Source organism: Gigantopelta aegis, chromosome 14 (genome assembly GCF_016097555.1).
Source record: "Gigantopelta aegis isolate Gae_Host chromosome 14, Gae_host_genome, whole genome shotgun sequence".
NCBI classification, from domain to species: Eukaryota; Metazoa; Mollusca; class Gastropoda; order Neomphalida; family Peltospiridae; genus Gigantopelta; species Gigantopelta aegis.
Genome location: NC_054712.1, coordinates 14,538,736 through 14,563,772, shown reverse-complemented (window position 1 = coordinate 14,563,772; position 25,037 = coordinate 14,538,736). Strand labels below are relative to the sequence as shown.

At 34.9% G+C, this 25,037-nt stretch overlaps 1 protein-coding gene across 3 annotated transcripts; it reads left to right on the top strand.

Annotated features, from left to right (window-relative positions):
• Positions 1 to 71: 71 nt before the first annotated feature.
• On the top strand, positions 72 to 25,005 carry LOC121388576 (G1/S-specific cyclin-E-like). 3 transcript variants are annotated; one of them, XM_041519967.1, is made up of 11 exons: positions 72 to 375; positions 1,091 to 1,117; positions 1,275 to 1,359; positions 1,554 to 1,607; positions 16,604 to 16,927; positions 17,650 to 17,796; positions 19,046 to 19,141; positions 19,776 to 19,922; positions 20,446 to 20,557; positions 21,810 to 21,967; positions 22,876 to 25,005. In XM_041519967.1, the coding sequence occupies exons 2-11, from the start codon at positions 1,104 to 1,106 to the stop codon at positions 23,026 to 23,028; spliced, it is 1,290 nt and encodes a 429-aa protein (XP_041375901.1). In that variant the 5' UTR covers positions 72 to 375; positions 1,091 to 1,103; the 3' UTR covers positions 23,029 to 25,005. The 3 variants fall into 3 exon arrangements, with proteins under 3 accessions (XP_041375901.1, XP_041375900.1, XP_041375899.1); XM_041519966.1 differs by having other exon boundaries at positions 72 to 503; XM_041519965.1 differs by lacking the exon at positions 72 to 375 and having other exon boundaries at positions 870 to 1,117.
• Positions 25,006 to 25,037: the final 32 nt, after the last annotated feature.

The following is a 25,037-nucleotide window of genomic DNA, read 5'->3' as shown; positions in this document are numbered from 1 at the left end:
GGGAGGCGTCCTTATCGACCAATCAAATCCAAGAATGTGTTGTCATGCGTGGAAAACCCCGGAAACGACAATACTGCACGTTGTTACAAGAAAGTTTAATGTTTACATTTTATTTTTGAGTTATGTGTCAGTTTTTGTATACCGCTAATATACATCACTAAGCTGATTGTGTTCAGCATTTATTTGTCTTCAATTTGACATGCAGCAATCGAAATGTTTTTATCGATGTTCTGTATTTTTCAACTTTCTTCACACTGTCCCCCGATTGTTTACATTTTTTGTTAACAAATAGGACTGTGTATCTGACGGATAGACCATCGTTCTAAGTTGGAAAATCGCTGCTTAATTCGACCATTATAAAAAATCAACAACCAGGTATAGAGTACGAACATTTTACAAGAATTTAATTTAATTTTCCCGTTAATAATTGTGTTTCGCGCCGTAAAATCGGAAGTCGGCCCACCGTTTGACGTTTTGATCGGAGACCTCCGAAAGTTTATCCTGTATGTATTATTTTCTAACTGTTTTTTCCTGTTTGAATACTGTTTTAGTTAGTTATTAAATATCAATGTATTAAATAAATTTAAGAATCTTTAGTCTTTTCTTATACTTTATGGTTGCGGACTTGATTACAGTAAATTGGCGGGATCTGACAGCTCGGGTCATTTGTAGGCTGGCAGGACTGCCACACGGACGTATCTTTAGGTAGCTCCAGATCTTTTCCATGTGATAGCTTCTGGTTATATCTGCTTTATGACGTGATATTCTAGTTTATAGGGGAAAATACATATGATTATTTGACATCTCTGACTTGCATTCCATCATAAGTAGCTAAATATGTGGATTTTGTTAACTATGCGCGGACATCCTCGGTTGCACTTGAATGCACTTTGCCGCGGACTTGCTTAAGGTGGGACCGCGCCTTCTTTTACTGTGTTTAAAAAGTTCTTTTTTCGAGTTACTGTTAAACATTCTTCCACTAAGATATGCTATTTTAATGTTTCTTTATCAAATGAGATAGCCAGTGTTTTATGAACGATTTCCGACTGTTCAGAGCAAGTGAATCAAAATGGTCTTATTTACATTTCAGTAAAGTCGGGATCATGTCCAGAAAAAGGTGAGTTTATTTTTCTTATTTTATTCACTATTTTCGTGTTTTATGTGTTCGGATTATTTTTTTAATGACACTATCCCGAGTGCCTAGGCACATCACCCGCGCTGTGTTCTGTGCTAAACCCCTCCCTGAAAGTTGGTCTGTTTTTTTTCCTTCGCAGTGCACGACTGCAAAGTCGGTCGAAACAACTTGAACCCGAGACAGTTACACGACCAATCATATGCAGAAAACGAAAGGCAATGGAGGTAAATAATCTTTCTTCTGTTAATTTTTATATTTTGCGATTATTTTGTGCTTGTTTTACTATTAAATAAAGCTTAATGTTTTTCGCAGACCCTCCCTCTTTGTTTGCCTCAGTGACCCAGTGCGCCCGGATCGGGAGATCGCACATCGCTGACATGACTTTTTAGACGTTGAATTTTTATAAATTATGTTTCAGGACGATGACTTAGAGATTGAAGTTGCCAAACGAAGACAACAATTCAAAATACAAGTAAGTGACATAGTTATTTCTTTGTAAAAACTTCAGACGTTGTGTTTTCGATTGGCGCCATGTCACGATATGCACTACGGTTATCACATTATTTTTAAATCGCGGGAAATATTAGAATCGTTGTTATTGTGTACCAAAATGTCTTTTTCACACTTTTTTAAATATATGTTAACTTTCTGCAGATGCCCATTGCATATGCATACATATTTATAATTTTAAAATAGATTTTTAAAATAAAAAAAATTCTCAACATTATCACCAGTTCAGCCATTTTGGATAAGTCATTAATATTCATGAGAAGTGGAAACTGGAACATATTTATTTTTTATTTTTAAAAATTCTGTTAAGTCATTTTTAAAATAGTAAATGTATATAGTGATCAATTTTCATTATACAACAAATGTGGTTACTTACTGAACTTCGGTCATAACAAGATATAGAAAATTTGCATATGCTCTTACCAAGTTTATGGGCATATTTCGTGCATCTACAAGTAACAAATCTCTACCTGGTTTCAAAATCTCTTTTAAAAATATATTAACACCCCTCCATTATGCTTGCTTGTTCTGGAAATGATTGGTAGTCCTCAGAAGGTAGCCTAGGGGAGGGGTAAGTGCTGGACTAGTTCTGGGTGAGCAGAAAAGTTCGCCAAATTGTCTGTTAAACTTAAATATTGCAGAAACGGTTATTTTATAACAAAATATCAATTATTACATTGAATTATTTTGCCAAATGAAAATAAAATTTGTGTTATTTTTAAAATTTGCAATTGCCAAATTTGGCGAGTGCCAGAGCTATCCCTGGGTAAGAGCTTTAACAAATGGCTTGTTGGCGTGATGGTAAAAGTTAGTTGTAATGTAATAGTCCTTTGTGATTTTAATTACATTATTCAAATTTAGAATTTCTGTTTAGCCAGACACTAGTAAATTAATTAGCAGTATATATGAGCAAATACGATGTCTTTTTTGTCAAAATAATAGCCAGTTATTTATTGAAGATCGATTACAGATATTATGTGTGTTTAGAATTAGTGATTTGAGAGAGATGTACATTTTAGTCTATTAAAATACATACAAGTCTGCCTTTGACAATTATTCAGAATATTAAACTGATGTCATGTTAAAAGGAAAACTGGTAAAACTTACCAAGATTTTGTTGTTGTAATGTATATAAGATAAAAATTAAGATTTATATCATTAATATTATAAATGCAATATTATCTCGAATCATTTTACTACCATTATATAACAACATCTGCCAATGCTGCCTGCATATGTATATTGCAGATCTATTTGCAGGCATATGTTTGTATTTTGGGCCACAGGCCTTTTTACTTAATAACGTCTGTCTGTCTTTTTTATATATATAAAACAGGATGATATTTTATTTATTGCATTTTTTTTAACCCTTGAAATTTGCAATTTAAGCTCTGCCAATGTTAAAAACTGAACATTGCCGTATTTTAGGACTTACATTTACTTTGTTACTCTTTGCATTAAATTGCTGTAGCTGGATGATTTTTTATGGGTGCTGATTGGCTTGTTTATTATAGCAGTACATTAGCCTGGTCAATTGTTCAGTGCACACTGTTTACATAATCTATTAATAGTGTGTTCCCCATGCTAATGCTAATTGGCTTAGCATTCCTGTAGCCATTACCTTTATTCCATTAATAGCCTAAGTGGGATAATATACCTGTCTTAACTGGGTGGAGTTTGTGTACTGGGTGCCAGTGTTAGATCTGACCGGTGAGCCAGTTTCAGTATTTCAGGGAGTGTTTAAACAGCCCGTAATAAAAACATTGTATATTTAGATTTTCAGTCGCCTCCAAAATTATCTGATAGTAATATAATATTATAAATAATGTAATTTGTAGAAAACATCAAGATTATATAGTGGTGGGGGGGGGGAATGGGGGGACAAATGAACAAACCCAGTATAATAATAAAAAAATGTTTAATGCAGCAAATAAAGAGGCGTTTGGATATATTTGAAGTGAATGGGAATAGGCCTTTTTTTTTTTTCCTTTTTTTTTTTCACTACTTTGATTTCTGATTATAAAGTATCCACCATCAGGGTTTCTGCCAGAGGGTAAAGCAGGTGGGGGTTTTTAAGTTACCTTTTGACAAAATTAATGACTCTTATCATTACTGTATGATTTTCTTAACCCTAACCCTAAACGTAACCCATTTTCTTTCTGGGAAAGGCTCCCCATACCTCCTGTTGACTGGTTGCATCCAATTCCATCACACCATACTAAAAAATTTCTGGCAGAAACACTGAACACCTACTTATAATTATAATGGATTGGTTGGTGCAAACCGATTATAGCCAAATCGGCAATGATGGAATTCCAACCGATTCCCAACAGTAGTAGTCAGTTGTAGAGCAGTCGTAACCTAGCATCATTACATTGACTAGGTTTATAAATTAGCATACCTTGTGTGAAGTACAATGTTTTGTTTCATGCCCTTCTGTTTATAAGAACCTGGGTCGATATTTTCGAAAGCTATCGTAAAGCTTCAAACATCCCTACACTGATTTAGGGGCGGGATATAGCCCAGTGGTAAAGCGTTCGCTTGATGTGCAGTTGGTCTGGGATCGATCCCCGTAGGTGGGCCCATTGGGCTATTTCTCGCTCCAGCCAGTGCACCATGACTGGTATATCAACGGCGGTGGTATGTGTTATCCTGTCTGTTGGATAGTGCATATAAAAAGATCCCTTGCTGCTAATCAAAAAGAGTAGCCCATGAAATTGCAACAGCGGGCTTCCTCTCAATATCTGTGGTCCTTAACCATATGTCTGATGCCATATAACTGTAAATAAAATAAAACGTTTCCTTCCCTAGACTGATTTTGAAAAAGAGGACTGGGAACCATGAACATTATATTTTTAAATGTCTCATTTCTGTAATGATACAATACAGTGATGAGATTTTGTATTATAACTGAGATACGACCCCAAAATAACTGCAAACATACATTTTCAGCCGTCTACATTGTGACCATTGTTTTAATTTGGCAACTATATATATATATATATATATATATATATATATACACGTGTATATATATACTATCTACATAAAAATACAAATAGGCACCATCTGACTCTTAGATGGGAAAGTTAACGTAGAGGGCTGATTTTATTTACTCTAAAAGGTACAGGTATTTTAAACAAAACAAATAAACCACCTCAGTATTTAAATTCTTGATTTTATTTCTTACCACCCCCCCATAAAAAAAAAAACATTCCTGTTTTTGTCTGATAAAATAGCTAATGAGTCACCTTCTAGTTTTTAAGACCCAAGTTGCGAAAAATTAAAAACTTATTTGTCCAAATATTATCTTCATCTGTGACCATTTGAATATTTGTTGAACTTCCATCCACCTTTAGGGACAGCCGTTGAGATGACTGCAGTGTTTGTTTACATGGTGCCTGTATGTAGATGTGTAATGGTCATGGCTGTACATGTGTTTGTGGGTGTTAAAAAGGATGTCTTCTGTAACAGAAGTGGGCCGCCTCACTGTGTGACCTTGTTTTCACCTCTGGCTGAACCAGCTTTCCGTTGCAGATCTCATATATATATATTTCTAAAACAGACTTGTAGACATGCCACATTTCTATGTGGGTGTAGCAGGGAGTAGATGGGGGGGGGGGGGGGGTAGTCTCATGACTGGATAATGTATAGCAGATTGAGTACTTGTGGGGTAGGGGTGGCCGTCTCAGACTTGTTCTCGTTTTATAGTGGGAACATGTATGTAACACCAGGTTCTTTCTAAATTAGATCTTTCTGTGACTGTTGACTGGATGCTGTAATGGACTGTAGGATAGATTTACTGTTATTTCCCATTCTAACCAGTGTTTCACAGTTCGTACATGTATATCACTTGAGAGGAGTGGTTCCCTCCTATACGTGTATTTGTGAACATGAAAGAGACTGGAATGTGCTCGTCTGCTCACCTGTCACAAATGACTACATGTACCTGGCACTTTGGCTAATTTACATATTTTGAAACAGTTGTTGCATTCATGACAGATCTATACATGTAAACAATGCTTTCATCTGATACGTTGTAATTTGTAAAGTTTACAAAATGACTCTACCTGGATTTCTCCTTTCATTTATTATAATAGTTGTTAACACAGGTCTAGTATTAAAAAAAAAAAAAAAAAGTTAGTTTGTTTTGTTTAACAACACCACTAGAGCACATTGATTAATTAATAATCGGTAATTTTGGCATATAGTAGAGAAAACCTGCTACATTTTTCCATGACTAGCAAGGTATCTTATATGCACCATGCCACAGACAGGATAGCACATACCACGTCCTTTGATACACCAGTCATGGTGCAGTATTTTAAAATGTCTTATCTGCAATGGTGCAATATTGTTTACATTGTTAACAAACTGCAATCTCTCTCTTTCTTTACTGTTCTCTCTTTGACACTGAGAAGTTATTTTATACATTTGATTCCTTATTCTTGAACTAGATTTGTAATATTTAAAAACAAAATTGTCAAAAATGTCTTCTAATTTGGTGAACATGCTTTTGTTATTGCTTGTCTAAAACTCGACGTTTATGTGATGATTCATGTTATTAAACTGACATAACTCGTGTAATTTATTGGTCATGTTCACATTGGAATCATTACATTTCATTCATTAAGTACTGCAGTTTTGAAAGGTCAAATTTTGATCTCAGAATGTTGCAGCTAATATATTAATAAGAACAATTGATATGAAATGTTATATAAATATATGTAAATGTAAGAATGGGGTAAGCAACAAAAATAATATCCACTATTTAGGGGAAGATTTAATAAATAACTCTTATTCAAGTTGATACTTTAGTCTGAATGAGAAAAATATTGCATTCCATGCCCAACTGGCACCTGTATGCTATGTATATCCCTTATTTTGACGGATTATTGAAAGTTTTTTAAAAGAAAAACAAATTATGTTACACTTACAGACCCATATTTCCATTGTATCAGACATACTCAGCTGATTACTTGACAGTAACTGTCAAATAATGTAACTAACATCATTTTCACTTTGTATTTAGAGCTCTTTAGCCCATGTCCATATATATTTATATAAATGGAATAATGGCATAGAGATCACATTTCATTTTTCATTTGTATCGACATAAAGAGCTTTAAATACAAAGCAAGAACTTTTTTTTCCCTGTAAAGTACAAATAGACCATAATTTTTTTTATTTCTTTGTAACAAAATGTCAATTATTACATGACATTATTTTTCAAAATTAAAATAAAATTTGCAGATTTTTTGTTTGTTTTTTAATTAGAAGTTAGCCCATTGGCAAATATCAGAATTAGCACATTTAATGTTTAAATATTAGCAGGGCTGTATACATGTAGATATTATTGTTTATTGCATATTTCAAATTTATTTTCATTAAAAAATAACTTTATTGCATTTCTGAAGATTTTGGAAAACAAAAATAATGTGGTTATGTATACATACAGGTGTTGACTGGAGTGTCAGACATTTGTCCTTTTTTATGTTAGATTTTAGCATCTGAATATCTTATTCCAGTGTGTTCTGAATAGAATTTCAATCTTTGTGATCTGTTTCCTAAAATATCTCTTTACTAAAGGAATTTTAGATCTGCTGAATTCCCATTTAGCCTGGCACTCTGGCAGATGTGCTGGATTGTCTATATATAACACTGACATCACAAGAAAAGGGCAGCAGTGGCCCCAAAGGACCCATAGGGTTCACCTGTATGCAAATGAGTGAGGTCGGCTGCATTGGGTTCCCTGCAATGACTGGTGATCAAAGCTATTCTTTTTTAAAGGGAATTATTAGCCTGTCGCGTGCCGCTATTGTTGTCGGTCTCTTTGGACCGCTATTGTTCTTTTTTCTAACAGTACACTCCCGATTATTATTACCCATCAGGTTTTAATAGAGTATTTTGTGGCAAAGATAACTGAATATCGCTCCAGATGCTGTTTGAGTGTGGGGCCGGTGTGTGTGTGGAAGTATTTACTTGGCGTGTGCCGGGGCTTGAGACTTTATCAGCTGTTGAGGAATCCCACTAAACACAATGTGTTCTATGGGGTTCATTCACCCATTTGCCAGATGTCACGGGAATTAACTTTCTGGTCTAGGTGTGCAGGCCCCCCTTCCATAAACAGCTGACTGGGATGCAGAATACATCTGCTCCTGTAGGGGTTATTCGTGGACCAATCAATATTTCATGAATTTGCCTTAAAATGTCAAAATTGGTATTTTTAGCCCTTACGTTCATTTTCAAAATGAAATCAATAATTTATAAACGTCTCTAAATGTGCCGTATTATGCTAATTGTTGCCCGATTCAAAAGGCAAAAATAACCTTTAACACAGACTGTAACATGAAATTTTAATTCCAAAGGTTATTCGAGTTTCTTGATAATAATGAAGTGTGAAAAATGGGGCTTTAGTATTTAAGCACTTTGTTTCCATGGATACTATGATAAAGAAGAACAATCATAACCTAATCATCTTATTCTATTTTTCATTTTCTTTTCTTCCATTACAATTTTTTTTGGCTGTTTTATAAAGGATATATAAAGTTTATTAATCAAATTTAAATAGTTTTCAAGCTTTATCAAGTTTGATATACATGACATTTTATTTATTAACCAATGTTAAACAGATTTTGTGTTCCTCATGAAAGCTTGGTTTATACATGATAATTAATTAGAATTGGTTACTGTCTAATTAATAGAAACATTTAAAGTCATATTGCCAAATTTATTATACTTTTTAAAGTTGCTGAACAATGAAACCACCACTTCCCCTTGCCTCATTTTTCTTGATCACTCCAGCTGGCATGTAAATTGTAGATGTAAGAATAATTGAAGTGAAAGGTTACAGTTAACTCATTAGAGCGCGAGTTTATCCAATATTGTGCAAGACTGGTGCTGTACATAGGGAAACGTGTGATAAGGTTACACATTCCACACCATGGACACTTGATAGTGTTTCACACCACAACAATCTACACTTCCTTCAATCAGAGCTATTCAGCCGTAAGTACTCAAATAGTTACAGTAAGAGGCCAAATGTCTTCATAGTATCATACAGTCAATCAATCAATCAATATTTTTATTGTGCAAAATGATCAAGTAGATGTAGGACTGACTATATAGAGGATATTTCATGTTTTTTGTCAAATATGATTTATATCTCATCGAGTGAAGTTTGCAGTCCTATCCCAAGAGTTGTACAAGCGCGACAAGTATGATGTGATTGCAAACTTCACAAGATGAGATATAAATCATATTTGACAAAAACATGAAATTTTCTATTTATTATATAACTTTTGGCAATTTATCTTTATTTTTTAAATGCCAGCAGCAAAATAGTTTCGGCTTTCTTACAGTGAAGATGACACTTTTATTTCACTGATATTTTAAGATATTTTACTAAATGTTATATAATTTAAAAAATATGTAACATAAGCATGTTGCAGGATATAGACATTTAACATGGAATATTAATTGTTTACATTCATTTAACAATGTGTATACGTTGTAGCATAAGTAAGAAACTTTCTCTAGTGGGTGTTAAATGGCTAAAAGTATGTCATCTTTCTAAATGGGTCATTTTTCTATTCTTCCATGTTTTGCCAAATTATATCTTGTTTACCGATTGGTTTGTTTTTAAAGACCTCGTGATCACTATTCTAAATTATATATAATACAAATATACTTGTATTAAGCAACCACGTGTCTTAAGTGGCCATTCTCTTATACACTTAACGGGTGTCTGCTTAACCCAGGTTTATCTCTTTACTTCCAATATGGCATAACTGGAAGTCTACAGCAAGCTGAATTTTCATTGGATGAGAGGCCATGATGCAATCTTCCTTTATACCAAATTACATTCTGATTGGCTAAAAGAATGCAGGCTCTAACAATAGATCACTAGGAAAGCTTTGTGGGTTTAATAGATTTCACATAATGAGATTTTCTGTCAGTGTCTGCACAGAATTAAACCTGATTGTCACTTTCATCCAATGTTGGGTCATATTTCAAGGGAAGTGAAATTAACATTATGAAAACCACATGTGAATGGAGGGGCTTAAACAGTGAGATATTTATATAGCCCTCCAGTAAAGTGATTAGACCCTAGCTTCTAATGTCATTTGGAATTCAGGTATGCCTGGATTTCTAATGATTCTTGGCCACCCTGTTTGATATAAAAAGATATCAATTTCAGTCTCAAAGCCATTTGTTATTTTACTTAAAACTGGTGACTGTTACCAGTTACGATTATTCATTTCTTCATTTCTTTTATTGTGCAATATTTATATACTTTGGTTTTTAAGCTAAGCAAAAAGTGTAGTAATTAATTGAACATATTTTATCCTCTATTGCTCTATATTTACTTAGCAATGGCTTTTTCTTTTTTCTGGCAGCAGTAACTTTTGCATTTAGCTTAACAGTAAATTTTCGCATTTAGCTCCATTTTCTGGCAAACTGTAAGTCCTAGATCAATACAACCTGCTTTATAGTTGCACCAGATGTTCATAACAATGTATTCCATTTTTTTAAAATAAAAAAAATAAAATTACAATTTTGATTTAATTTAATTTAATTTAATGAAAGTTTTTTTAATTATTATTATTTTTGTCATGCAATGAGATGAATAAGCATAGATATAACTATTTCGTTTTTGGTAGGTGATATTTAATTCACCAACTTCTTAGTGAAACAAAAACTCAGGATAAATTTATAAGATATTGTTATTAAAGGTACTAGGTCTTATTGGTGTGGTATTTTTGTTTAAAACTCAGTTTCTTGGTTGGAATTTTAATCTTTAATCTAGTCATGTAATTTTTATATCTGGATGTAGTCACTTTTAAATTCATCTGGTACTCTAACCCAAATTTTTCAAAATGTATTTGGAGATGAGTTCTGATTGTAACACAATCTTATCATTCAATGGGATCTATTTCCAAAAACCTGATATATGTACTTGTATCATCAAAATTATAGCATCTGCCAAATGGTCACATTAAAACATTGTTTTGAGAACAAATGACCAGCTACATGTTTTTTTTTTTTTTTTTTTTTTTAAAGAAAGTTTACTTTTTGTTTAATGACACCACTAGAGCACATTGATTTATTTGACGTTGAATTAGTTTTTTCTGGAACACTAATTAAATTATTTTTGGCATTTATGCTTTTTATTATTTTGAAAATGTATTATTATTTATTTATTTTTATAGCTTTTTGGACAAATCAAATTGAGATGAATAATTGATAAATATGTGTTGCCTTCATGGTGTTTGACAGTTAGTGATTATGCACTGTTTGACAGCTTTATAGGGTGCAACCTATTGCCAGTTTAAGCCTCAGTTGTAACCTTGCACTCAAGACAAAGGTGTGAGGTGCTCAAAACAATGGGGAGGAAATGTGGATTATGGACAAAAGCTACTGTATCTCAGTAACTGTAAGATGACCCCTCTGGGGAAAAGGGGCCACATGGGGCTTTGTTTGACCATTGCATCAAAGGGTCCACATGGGTGTTTTGTCTGGGGACAGGAAGAACAGTGTAGGAGAAAAGAAATGTGTGAATGTCATTTATAACTGGGATAAAACTAATTTAAGGCTGGCTGACTGACTGGTTACAACCAATATTTTTATAGCGGATCCAGTTTTCAGGTTAGGGAGATGAGAATTGACCTTGAGAATTAAGCTGTCTGCCCACTTCAGCATTAAAGCTGCCTGTATTTTAGCGCAGGTGTGATCATAGTATCGCCTTGATGTTAAAATAGTATCTTATTGCAAGTTTAAATTACTAAAAAAAAATGCAGACATTTAAATTATAAACTCTGTGATGTAATTTTATGTTTGCCAAATCATGAATTCATATTTGGTACCAACAATGTCATTGATTATGAAGCATTAACGTTGACAGGTCAACAGATATTTCTCGCGCCATCGTTTTGGTTTTGTAGATATAAATATAACAAAAATGTACAATATTTTGTTCAACCCAGTAATATGCATCAGTAATCTTCAAAGAAAAAATTTCAATGGTAATTGTCTGTCATTTACCTTACATTGTCAATAAGAGAAAAAATATTTTACCCATTAGAGTAACCATTTGGGTAATAGGCAGACAGAAATATGTCTGTGTGTGTTATACAAATCCAAAATACACTAAAATTTAATTTTTATCTTTTAAAGCACAAGTGTGCAAACCATACACTAAGGGGTGGTTGTGGTTAAAGTATTGGGGTCTAGAATCAGAATCAAAATCAAAATATGTACTAAAAATGGTTAAATGAAAAAATAAAAGGAAAATGTTTGTAAATGAAGGAGAAGATGAAATGAAATAAATAATTTAAAACAGATTAACTTTTCTGTCTGTGTGTTAAAAGGAAGTCTGGATGAACCGACGGTTTATTGTTGACACTTGTAGCAGTCAGACATTCTCATTGGTCAGCTGTTCTTGATGTACCGATATTTCACGCTTCAGTGACCTGGCCAGAGGGAGGACAATGGAATGGCTGAAGATCAAAGGATCTCCCATCATCAGTGAAGTGTACACAAGTTACTGTTACCCTACTTGTACGCGGCTATACTTCATCTGACCGACACCATGACACTGGGCGCGCACAGAATAAACACACTTTATGGGATGTCGGTCATAATGCTTATGGTATAAACCATCATTGGATTCCACTTTTTGGGCTTCAGTTATTTTGCTGAATAATTTTGTTTTCCAGTAATTTAGTTTTAGTTTTAGTTTTTTGAACTGTTGAGACCAGTGCTAATGAATTTGTCTTTTGAACCATGCACTGAACTTTAATAGATATTCTGGAATTAAGTATTATGGGATTTCAGACCTGTTTTCAAAAGGAAAACAAACCCCCCACATTACCACCACCACCACCATCACACATCCTTCCCTACAGAAGAAGTAATGATGCCATGTGAATTGTTATAAAGTATGTAAAAGTTACCAGAATTTGTAATTTCATTGTCAATGGTCATACAACATGTGTGCCACACACAGACACATACATTCACTCACACACAAACACACGGAGAGAGAAAGATACCTACACACACAAATGTATTTATGTAATAGTTGAGATTGGGTAAGTAGAAGTTTAATGGAATAATTTTTCTGAGACTGGTATGGTAATATTAATTAATATGTTAACTTTTTATCTCAGGTGATTTTCGTACCTATTGCATCGATTATCAAAACTATAATGTGAATACTGACTGCATGTAGGTATTTTGTACTAGTTCAAAGTCGTGTGTTAATTAACACTATCCAAACAGCAGTAATGTCATTAACAAATGACAGGTAGCAAATTTCTATGACCTATTTTATATATATATTTTAAATCTGCATATTAATAAAGCAGAAGGGTGGGGCATAGCCCAGTGGTAAAGTGCTCATCTGATAGGTTTAGGATCTATCTATTAGGCCTATTTCTCGTTCCAGCCAGTGCACCCCAACTGGTATAACAAAGGCCATGGTATGTGTTATCCTTTCTGTGGGAGGGTGCATATAAAATATCCCTTGCTACTTATGGATGACGTTTCCTTTCTAAGGCTATATTTCAAAATTACCAAATGTTTCACATTCAATAGCCGATGATTAATAAATCAGTGTTCTCTAGTGGTGTCATTAAACAAAACAGTTTCAGTTGCTTAGTTTCAATGAATTAAAATGTAACAAATTGCTAAATGTACAGTTGAGCCTCATTGAAAATAATTTTGTGTTGGCTAATTTTTACATATATATTAGACTCAAGAGTATTTTTGAATAATAAATTATTGAAAAGTGGTTATTTTAAAGAAACTTTTATTACCCAAATACTAAATGTTGTGGCCATTGTATAAAAATTAGCATGTGATCCCCTGCAGAGTTGAAAGAAGACTACTGAGGAGGATATTCACAATTGTTGTGAAGAGAAACAGGATGAGTGGGGTACCATACTGATCTTGCTTTACTTTATTCGGAGAAAATCTCCAGCAGAGGCTTGAAGTTCCCATTCTGCATCACGCAACAATGAAACCCCCAAGTCAGAAGGCATTGTAACAAGTGTCTAATCACTTCTAATCAACTCCAGGCTTTGGGAACTCTCCTCTCTCTGGAGGTATGAATCTTTGTCATTCAATGTCTACTAAATCCTACCTCCCACTCCAGGAGAGCTCAGCAGCAGCTTGTTGTTGCATAGGGGGGTCCCTGGTCCAGCCAATGGGAGGAGGGCTCATTAGTGTCAGAGGCAAGGTGGTCACACTTTGTTGAGTAATCTCCCTTGAAGGTGTTGTCTGTTGTGTGCTGGACAACTGTGGTCAGATGTTAAAAGCAGTTTGCTCCAGCCAGTGTTGGGTTCATGTCCACAGGTCAGGTCACTGGTTAACGTTGATGGTTCCAGTACTTACACACATCTTGTTGTCAGTAGATGGTAGTTTGTGAATCAGTTTAAAACAAAGGATATTGTACGGATGGTTTTTGAGTTGATGAAGCGACGTAGAAACATGGTGTACTGCAGAACTGATTCCCTTAGTCCCGACAGAGAGGTACGTTTATTATCAAAGTTATACTTTTTTTTCTTCTTCTAACGTTTCCCTTTTTTTTCCCCCAATCATGTTTTTCCCCCCAATCATTTCTTCTACTTTTTGTTTCTCCATTTCTTTCAGAAAACGATTTCAAAAGTTATTACATCACATTGTCCTTTAATTATCACATGTCGATAGTTATTTATAAAGCAGAAGAAACAACATTATAAGTTTGTTATATGGCTGTAAGATAAATGGAAGTATTTTTTGTCTGTATGTCAGTAATATCTGTAAATTGTGGCTACATTGGTTGGAAACCCAGTTGTATTTAAGCACTGGTTACATGTGTTATTGTTTTTGGTAGCAGTTTTTGCACTTTATTTAATATTTATTTGTTGAAAGACCTTCAGGTTTTTGAGTGACTTGATCATTGGAGACTCGGAAGTGTAAAACTTCTTTAACATAATCAAAATTGATTATACAAAGATACATCAAAAGTAGGGCTAGAGTAATTAATCATATCATTGATCTGGTTATAAAAAATATCACTCCTGATTGATTACCAAATATACACATATGATATACTGTATAATGTACTCAAAAGTAGCGATTCTCTGTATTGCTGCCTTTCCCATCGCCTACACATGTACTTTTATGTTGACAATTGTAAACTGCATAGTTGTCTCAAACCCCCTCCCCCTCCCCCTCCACACACATATACACTTTTTACAAAATTTATATTCTGCCACACTATCTACCCCAACACTTGCAGCATTCGCTCTGCCACACCACCCACCCACAAACTTGCAGCATCCACTCTGCCACACCACCCACCCCCACACTTGCAGCATCCACTCTGCCACACCACTAACCCCCACACTTGCAACATCGGCTCTGCCACACCATCCACCCCTAGAACGGCCAAGTTCCACTGAATGACTGGTGTTATTGTCAAGGAATAGTATGCTAGACCATCCACCACATCTCGGTCAAGGACTGGGGAACTGATGTCCATCATATCCTCTCTATGTCTCTCTCTCTCTCTCTTACTCTCACTCTCTTACTCTCACTCTCACTCTCACTCTCTCTCACACACTCTCTTCCCCCCCCCCCCCCTTCTCTCTCTCTCTCTCTCTCTCTCTCTCTCTCTCTCTCTCTCTCTCTCTCTCTCTCTCTCTCGTGTGTCTCCTCCCCCCTTCCCACCATGACCTGTATCTTGGCCTCCTTTCCACCCAACTGCTTGATCCACCCACAAGAAAAGCTGTAAAGTTTAACATCAGCCACTTGTTGAGCGTAAACAGCCATCACCAACAGAAAAGCATGGAGCTCAACTTTCAGATTTCTATCTGCCTCCCACGCCATCTAACCTTGTTAATGCTCTCTTTTGTCACAGAATAGGCAGTTAGAATAACTCAACTGACCCTCTGACCTTGGCAGTATCTGGGTATTTTATTCTAATGCATACTGTATGCATGGAAAAAAAACCCTAAAAAGTGTTTAGTCACACAATAGAATGTAGACATACAGGTGTCTAGCACCGCCATGTAAATGTCCTTGAGATTAGAGCAATTCAGATAAAACAAAAATAGTCTTGAAATTTTCATTATGTATTTTATATAGTGTATTCAAATACATAATATAGTATGTGTTGAATATTAGTTTTTATTGCATAATGAGAAAATGTTGCTTTCTCCAATCTGATCAAAAGTGATATTGCACGCAGAGATTTTATTATGTAATCAAACCCTTATTGACCATACTTAGGTTGGCCTCTGTCAGTATCAATTTCAAGGGTTTATAAAACCTGACATTACCCTCACTGATGGTCAATATAAATAATTAATTCTTGAAAGGTGTATGAGATCAGGATGTAACTCAGTGGTAGAAAAAAAGAAAGAAATGTTTTATTTAACGATGCACTAAGCACATTTTATTTACGGTTATATGGCATCAGACATCGTGAAGGACCACACAGATATTGAGAGAGGAAACCCACTGTCACCACTTAATAAGCTATTCTTTCTGATTAGCAGCTTGGGATCTTTTATATGCACCATCCCACAGACAGGGTAGTACATACCACGGCCTTTGATATACCAGTCATGGTGCACTGGCTGGAACGAGAAATAGCCCAATGGGTCCACCGACGGGGATCGATCCCACACCGACCGCGCATCGAGCAAGCGATGTATCACTGGGCTACATGCCACCCCCTCAGTGATCAAACACTCATCTGAGATGCAATAGGTCAAGGGATCGATTGCCCTCTGTGGATTCCTTGGCACATTTTTAGCCATCCCAATTGCTGTTGGGATGTTTGAACCAGACTAATATCCCATGGGGAATATGCCAGTTATAGGTCAGGCTAAGTATTCTTAAAAGAGAAAACAAAATTCAAATTTTCGCCAGTTTTGTATATATATTTTGTTGTGTTGTGTTTTCCAGAATCAATGGATACCAATATCTGAAGACTCATCGGTGACGTCGTGTTCCATCATCCCAAACAAACCGTCGTGTACCGTGACGGAAAAACAGCAGACATCTACGACAGAATTCCCCATTGGAGCCAAGTTCCGATTTCAAAACTTTTTCACGAATGTCACCTCGCGGTTATCTCCGTTGCCCCGGTTCAGCTGGGCGGACTCTAAGGAGGTGTGGCAGCTAATGCTGAAGAAGGAGGTGATGTACGTGCGAGACTCCAGCATGTTCGTCAGACACCCCGCACTGCAGGCCCGCATGAGGGCTATTCTATTGGACTGGCTCACCGAAGTAAGCTTTCTTTTCTTCAGGGCTTCTACAGTTCTAGAATTTTCATAGCATCCACTAGCCGTGGCATCAGTGATTTTAAAAATGTACTAGCCACGATTAAAAATTCACTAGTCCCACTTTACTTAAAAGTTAATACAATTTTACTAAATAATAGTAATAATCAGATAATAGTCGCCTAAAAGGGGGGATAGAGCTTGAAAACACTAACGTTGGGGTTGGGGCAGGATATTCATATTTATAAAATAATGTAACTGCATCCATTTGACTTCTTTTTAATTTTAGGTGTGGGTTTGTTTTTGTTGTTTTTTTGTTTACAGACACAACTAGAGCACATTGATTAATGAATCATTGGCTATTAGATGTCAAACATTTGGTAATTATGATATGTCATCAGAGTAAACCTGCTACATTTTCCCTAATACAGCAAGGGATCTGTTATATGCACTTTACCTCAGACAGGAAAGCACATACCACAGCCTTTGTCCAGTTGTGGTGCACTGGTTGGAACGAGATATGCTGCTTAGGCATTAACCAAACATTCCTTTCATTTATCTCTGGGAACATATTCCGATCTGTGTGTTACTGTAGATCAACACTGAACTCTATTGCACATGTTATGTAGGTGTGCGAGGTTACACAGAGAATCTATTTAAACTATGTTCCTCTGTATTGTGTGGTATATTTATATTGCCCGTGTTATGTTGGTGCATTTGTGTTTGTAGGTGTGCGAGGTCTACAGGTTACACAGAGAATCTTTCTTTCTTGCTATCGACTTCATAGACCGGTACCTTTCCAAGAAGAGCAACGTTCTGAAACACCATCTACAGCTGATTGGAATATCGGCTTTATTTATTGCTGCTAAATTAGAGGTATGTGTGTATAGAAAAACTGGTCTCACAATTAGAGTGCAAATTCAGACAGACATTTTGTATATAAAATGTAGTCTGTAAGCTCTGTTTTATTAGATCAATGGACAAAATATATAGTGGATTTAGATTATTTTCCATACAAGTTGTAGAAGACATTTAATAATACATTTTTAAACAAAATAAAATAAGGTTTTTACCTATACACAGATGACTATTACTTTTACGGACTTAATACTGGTCATGGACAGTTATGGAATTTGACGGTTAATTTTCCAGGATTAGAAATTCATTGGATTTTAATTTCGGTCATAGAAATTGAAAATTGGTTGAAATTTCCCCCGAACCATTTAAAATAACACAAGAGTGGCAATTCACATGAAACATTGTAAAATTATGTTGACGATCACAGAAATATTTTTTATTTAAAGTTCTGAAAATGATCATGATAATAGCCCTTTTATAAAGTGATGGGATTCAGTTCATAACAAAATATATGTGTCATGTGATTATATTGCCCTAGAAATGTCTTCAGTTCACACACTGTTAATGTTAACATGTGCATCAGAGCGTATATACTTGACACAAAAAAAAACCTGTTTTTACTTTAACAAATTTTTTATGGTCATTTCTGAAATTGTATAAAGTGGTGGGTGGTGTGTTTGGAGAATGTTTGGTGTGATTAGGAGGGAGTCAAGAGGGACAGTCATTGGGAGGTAATGGGTGGTGGTTGGTATAACAGGTGGGACTGAATTTGGTTTTAATGTTTGTATCTGCATATATTTCTATACACACATTCACTGCACCTGAAATAAAATTATTTTATTGCATTCTGAGGATTGGGATTTAAATAATTATTATAGGTTTAGATCTATAGCCCGTCCCATACTCTTAAAAACATGGGTTTTTTGTAAATAATTTCAATTTCTTTGATGTAAGAAGAAAAGTAAGTGTTTTGGAAATAACAACAAAAATAAATAAAGAATGATAATTATTAGTATGTGCAATTTAGAAAACAATTGGCTCAGAAATAAAATAACTTGTAGTAAATTCCATAGCATGAAAAAAGGGTGTTCCCTGTGGGACAGACTATAGTTGAAAGTGCAGGTCAGTTAAGTGTATACAGTGTAATCTATAACAAGTTGTAAATAAACATCATTTGTAGATTTCACTCTACATTTGTAAAGCATGATGGACATCTTTCTACCACTTATAGAATTATATTCAATATTAAATTTGTTCTTTGTTGCAGGAAATCTACCCCCCAAAACTTCAGGATTTCGCATATGTCACTGATGGTGCATGTACGGAAGAAGAGATTTTGGATCAGGAATTGATAATGCTCAAGGTAACTGATCAGTTTCATCCTCACCAATAAGTCACACATTGATTCCCCGAATCTAATTTAAATTTAATTTAATAACAGTATTTTAAGTGTAACGAGGTCAAAACACTATCAATAATTGATGTTACGGGTATTGTGTAGTAAAATTGTTCCTTGTTGCTAATTAATAGTTTGCTATTCACTGTTGCTAATTAACTGTTAATAATGGATCTGGCATCGATGACACTATAGTTTTCATACAATGGATCTTGTATTGGTGACACTATAGTTTTCATACAATGGATCTGGTATTGGTGACACTATAGTTTTCATACAATGGATCTGGTATTGGTGACACTATAGTTTTCATACAATGGATCTGGTATTGATGACACTATAGTTTTCGTACAATGGATCTGGTATTGATGACACTATATAGTTTTCGTACTATGGATCTGGTATTGGTGACACTATAGTTTTCGTACAATGGATCTGGTATTGGTGACACTATAGTTTTCATACAATGGATCTGGTATTGGTGACACTAGTTTTCGTACAATGGATCTGGTATTGACGACACTATAGTTTTCGTACAATGGATCTGGTATCGATGACACTAGTTTTCGAACTATTCCTCATTATTTTGATATTGTTGCAGGTGTTGAACTGGGACCTGGCACCGATGACTGTCAACGCCTGGCTATCCGTCTACCTCCAGGTGGCCAACATGGAACAGATGACGGAATCTGAACATGGCTTTGTGTTCCCACAATTCTCAGCACATTCTTTTATTCAAATAACGAGGGTAAGCATGTCAACAATAATCAACTTCTGTTTGATTTCTGACAGTAAAACATCTGTATAAAAAGAATATTAGTCTAGCAAAAGACTCATTTCAGGTTTAGGTCATGTTATCCATTTATCGTCATGTCCTGTTATTGCATATAGCAATTGCATGGAAAATTTGGTTATTGACACCCTAGTGTATTGTTAGCGTTACATTTCATTTTAATTGGATTCACAAAAAATACATTGCATGAGCTACAAAATGTTCTACTATGTTGATAGTTTATTCCGAATGACTTGGCTTTAGATTGTACCAAAACTGTTCAAAATACAAGTAGTTTTAATTGACTTAATGCATTTCTGAATGTTAACAACCCGTTTGCAAATAGGGGGCAGCGTATACCCCCAACACACCTTTCATACACCCCATTGTTGTTTGCTTCGCTCAGAGAAAAAAATATACATGTCGAGAGATGTAAAGCTCTATATAAACATGTTTATGTCTGTTCTTATTTTATGTTCATATTTTGTTTCTCTTTCAGCTGCTAGATGTGTGTATGTACGACATCGGCTGTTTGAAGTTTTCATACAGTGTTCTAGCGGCATCTGCACTCTACCACATGTCATCTAAAGACATCGCACTGGCTGTGTCAGGTAAGGCATTGACGCTTATAGTCGATGACGTTTTCTCGTGTTTGCTTTAGAAGAAATTACACACACAAACATGTCCATACCCTAGTAACAAAACCCTTGGATACAACCCCAGCTATTACAAAAAATGTCCATGCCATTGGAAAAAAAACAATATAGTCCCAGGCAAAAAGTGCCGTGGAGAACTAACAACTCCATGACGCTGCCGATTGCCGTGGGCAGTTGCAGGGGTCAGGATGTGTTTTTACATGTCTAAAGGTGCCGTGGAGAACTAACAACTCCATGACGCTGCCGATTGCCGTGGGCAGTTGCAGGGGTCAGGATGTGTTTTTACATGTCTAAAGGTGCCGTGGAGAACTAACAACTCCATGATGCTGCCGATTGCCGTGGGCAGTTGCAGGGGTCAGGATGTGTTTTTACATGTCTAAAGGTGCCGTGGAGAACTAACAACTCCATGACGCTGCCGATTGCCGTGGGCAGTTGCAGGGGTCAGGATGTGTTTTTACATGTCTAAAGGTGCCGTGGAGAACTAACAACTCCATGACGCTGCCGATTGCCGTGGGCAGTTGCAGGGGTTAGGATGTGTTTTTACATGTCTAAAGTTAACAAACTCTACAAACAAACCACAATGAAATAATAAAATGTAAGGGGCCACCAGCCTCTTTAGGAACCACAAACCACACAAATGGGGAAGAAGGTAATATTGCAGTAGTCTCTTTAAGTGAACAAAAATGTCAACTTATTCCTAGCAAAGTTAGTTGATTTTTTTAACGTAGGCTTTGTATGTTTTTGTGAAAAATATTTTTTTTTAAATCAAACTTTTTATGAATTACTACATGATGAAGCTTAGTAAGTAAACCTGTTTATGCTATTCAGAATATTAGTTTGGCTACAGAATAATACACAAAAGTAAATAAAGTGTAGAAAAAAAATGTGTCAATGTTCACTTTTGTTTGTACTTATCCAAGGAAAGGAAAGGTTTGTCAGAATTTTTTATTAAATTTTTTGGGGTGGGGGGGGGGGGGGGTTATTTTTGTTTAAAAAATATATTTTGCACCATTGTTATTACCCTCAGTAAGTTTCTTTTTCTTTGTAAAATTCATTCATCTTGCCTATCTATTTAGACTGAAATAGGATTGGGGAAAAAAGAATGTTTCAATTTGACCGTAATATAATTGAAAATGTTTCTGTCATCACATTTCTTGCCATAAATGTTTGTAAATGATTGCCTATTTACACCACCGTACTATTACAGGTTTCTTTTGGCAAGACATTCTGCCATGTGTACAATGGATGTCACCATTCGCCATAACGATAAGAGAAACAGGTCCCATAGAGGTGAAGTTTTTCCCCACTGTTCCGTCAGAAGACAGTCACAACATTCAAACACACTGCGTCGACCTACAGCTGCTGGTGAGTGCATGGGCCAACATTGTCCTTCAATAAAACAGTTACAGTGAAATTAAAGCCACAAGATTTAACACCTGCCTTGTTAAACTCAAATATCGGCTGCTTTTTTTCTTTCTTTTTTTTTTGTAAGATTAAAATAAAGATTTGAGGGAACAGGTTTTTCTCCTTTTTTTTTATGTGAACTAAAATATCATTTCCATGTCAAATGTCCAGTATTATAGTTTTAAACTTTGGGACAGAATTTGTGGCAGCTTTTTTAAAGAAAATGTACAACTTGAGATATATTTGGTTACAAGATATTTATTTGTAAAGCTGTTGGTAAAATCCTGAACTTTTTTAAAACAAAAATGTCTGGAAGGGATTTTCATTATTATAATTTTCAGATGTATTTGTCATATATGGAGGATAATAAACGAGTTACCAGTTATTGTCAAATTTAAATTTGATAACTGGTACAGCATTTGTTATTCTATTTATTACACAAGCTATTGTTTTTTCTAAAAATCTTTATTTTCGATATATATATATATATATATATATATATATACGTACATGAATATAGAAACGACAGGATACTGTAAATCATAAATTATTAGGTCATAAACGTTTAGCGAAATCCAAATATGTGACATATTAGCATCATAAACGTTTAGTGAGGTCCTATTAAAAAATTAAAAAACAGCAGGTTTAACTGAAATAATAATTTTGACATTATGCAGCTTACAAATAACTTACATTAAACAATCTCAGAAAAGTTGTTATGGGGATGTCTGTTGTACGTCTCTTTAAATTTAGCGTCATAAAATATTAACGTCTTGTATTGCTTCGCTAAAATTGTATGCTCGCTGATTTATAGTATTATATTAAATTGTAATCATTATAATTAAAAAAAACTTTTTTTGTCTTTACAGGAAAAGGCTCAAAACCGACAAGAGGAAGTGATGAATGCCTCGCGTCGCAGCCCCGACATCACAGCTCAAGTGATAACCATGCTGACACCGCCTTGCAGTGACGAGAAGCCTTCACAGACACAACATTTCCACATAGAAGATGAAATTGCCTGAACTCTACTTTATTCACACACACAATATTCCCACATACATGATGAAATAATCCTCTGAACCTGTTTGCATTCACATTTCCGCTTCTCAGATATACTTCGCATAATACACATTGGCTGGTAGTCGCTGGATTGAGTTAACTGGCTTTCCATCAAACGAAATCAACTCGATTGGCTGTTGCCATGAACTACATAAAATTGATTGTCTTTTGCCATGGACTACATTACAATGATTGACTGTTCGTCATGGATTCTATGAAGATGGTTGGCTTTGAACCCTTGTTGGTGATCATTGTCCACATGGAACAGTCTGCATAGCTTGTAGACGATGGTTCCACAGATTCGTCTTTATAAGCATGCGTGGACTGTGAAAGAATGGAAAAAGAACTGTTTTGGAATCAACTGACAACACTTGAATAATACTTGATATTCCAGTCAGTGTCATTGGATAGCGAGCAGTCTGATTTTCCTTTAATGTTGCCAGCTTACCACAGAGTTAGTTTATTATTGTTATATGACATTCCAAGAGGCGAATGAAACAACATTGAGAAAAACGTTACAGGCTGACATATTTGTTTACCCTCACATTGCTGAATAGAAACTGGTGTTTTACAAATTGAACCTTAATGAACGCAAACTGGTGTTTGTTTACAGATTGAACCTCAATGAATGCAAACTGGTGGGTTTGTTTACAGATTGAACCTCAATGAATGCAAACTGGTGGGTTTGTTTACAGATTGAACCTCAATGAATGCAAACTGGTGGGTTTGTTTATAAACTGAACCTCAATGAATGCAAACTGGTGGGTTTTGTGTTCGTTAACCTTGTGAATGCCATTTTGTGCAATATGACAAGTGGACGAAAGCTAGTCAAACAGCAAAAAAAAAAAATGTTACTGCCATTGGAAGATGATATTTCTGCAATTCCACCATGTCCATCTAGCATGTGTTTTACTTAAATGCCTACGCACACAGAAACTGAAATAATGTTACGGTGATGAACATTGCATTGGTGTCAAGATGGCAAGGTTAAAAATGTATATGGAAACATTTTTCTAAGACTGAAATGTTTAATTTATCAGGTGACATTTTCTTAATGAACTGTTTGTGAATGAAATCATAGTGTATGTTTAGTTATGAATTGTAATGAGCACAAATATATATATATATATAATTTGTGGAACATAACAACTTTAATAGTGCTCAACAACTACTTGGGATAGTATTGTCCCACAACAAGATCTGTTTAGTTAAACAGTCTTCAGTTGAAGATAATTTTATTATATTACATAGGGAAGTATTATCTTGAAAACAAGATCTGTTTTGTAAAACTGTCTTCATTTGAAGATAAATTTTATTACTCTTGTTTGAGTCTGTAGGTCTGTTTCATAATTCACTGCCATCTTATACTTTCTCATAGTTTATTATTATTATTTTTATGAAGCAGAGTAGCAGAGATTTAACTTTAAACATTTTAATTTATTTTTGTATTTGTATTATTTAATATTGTGACTTGGTACACAAGTTGCAAAAAATATTTATGTAAGAGTGTTATATAAATTTAATTTCCCGTATAATATCTGGATATGTACATAATCATTTCATCCATGTATTAATATTATTATTATTGCGATGAGGAAAAATACACATTTATTCTTTTTAATATTTTGATCTCATACTTTTAACAAACCTGCACATGGTGTAATTTATATTTAATTTTTAAAATCTTAAGTATAATTACACATTACTTTGAGACAAATAAGAGCACAGGTTTTTAAAACTTTCATTCATCATTTAGGATTCCAATTTGTGATGTCAGTGTTAATAAGACAAATAGCACATCCGCTTTCGTACTGTGGTATTTGTACTGCAAGTAATTTATTTCTGAGCCGATTGTTTTCTAAATTGTACACGAAAAGTGAGGGTTTTGTTTGTGGGAGGGTGTTTTTTTTAAAGTTTTTTTTTTTTTTTTTTTTTTTTTTTCAAAACACTTCTTTCGTACAAAACCAACTGA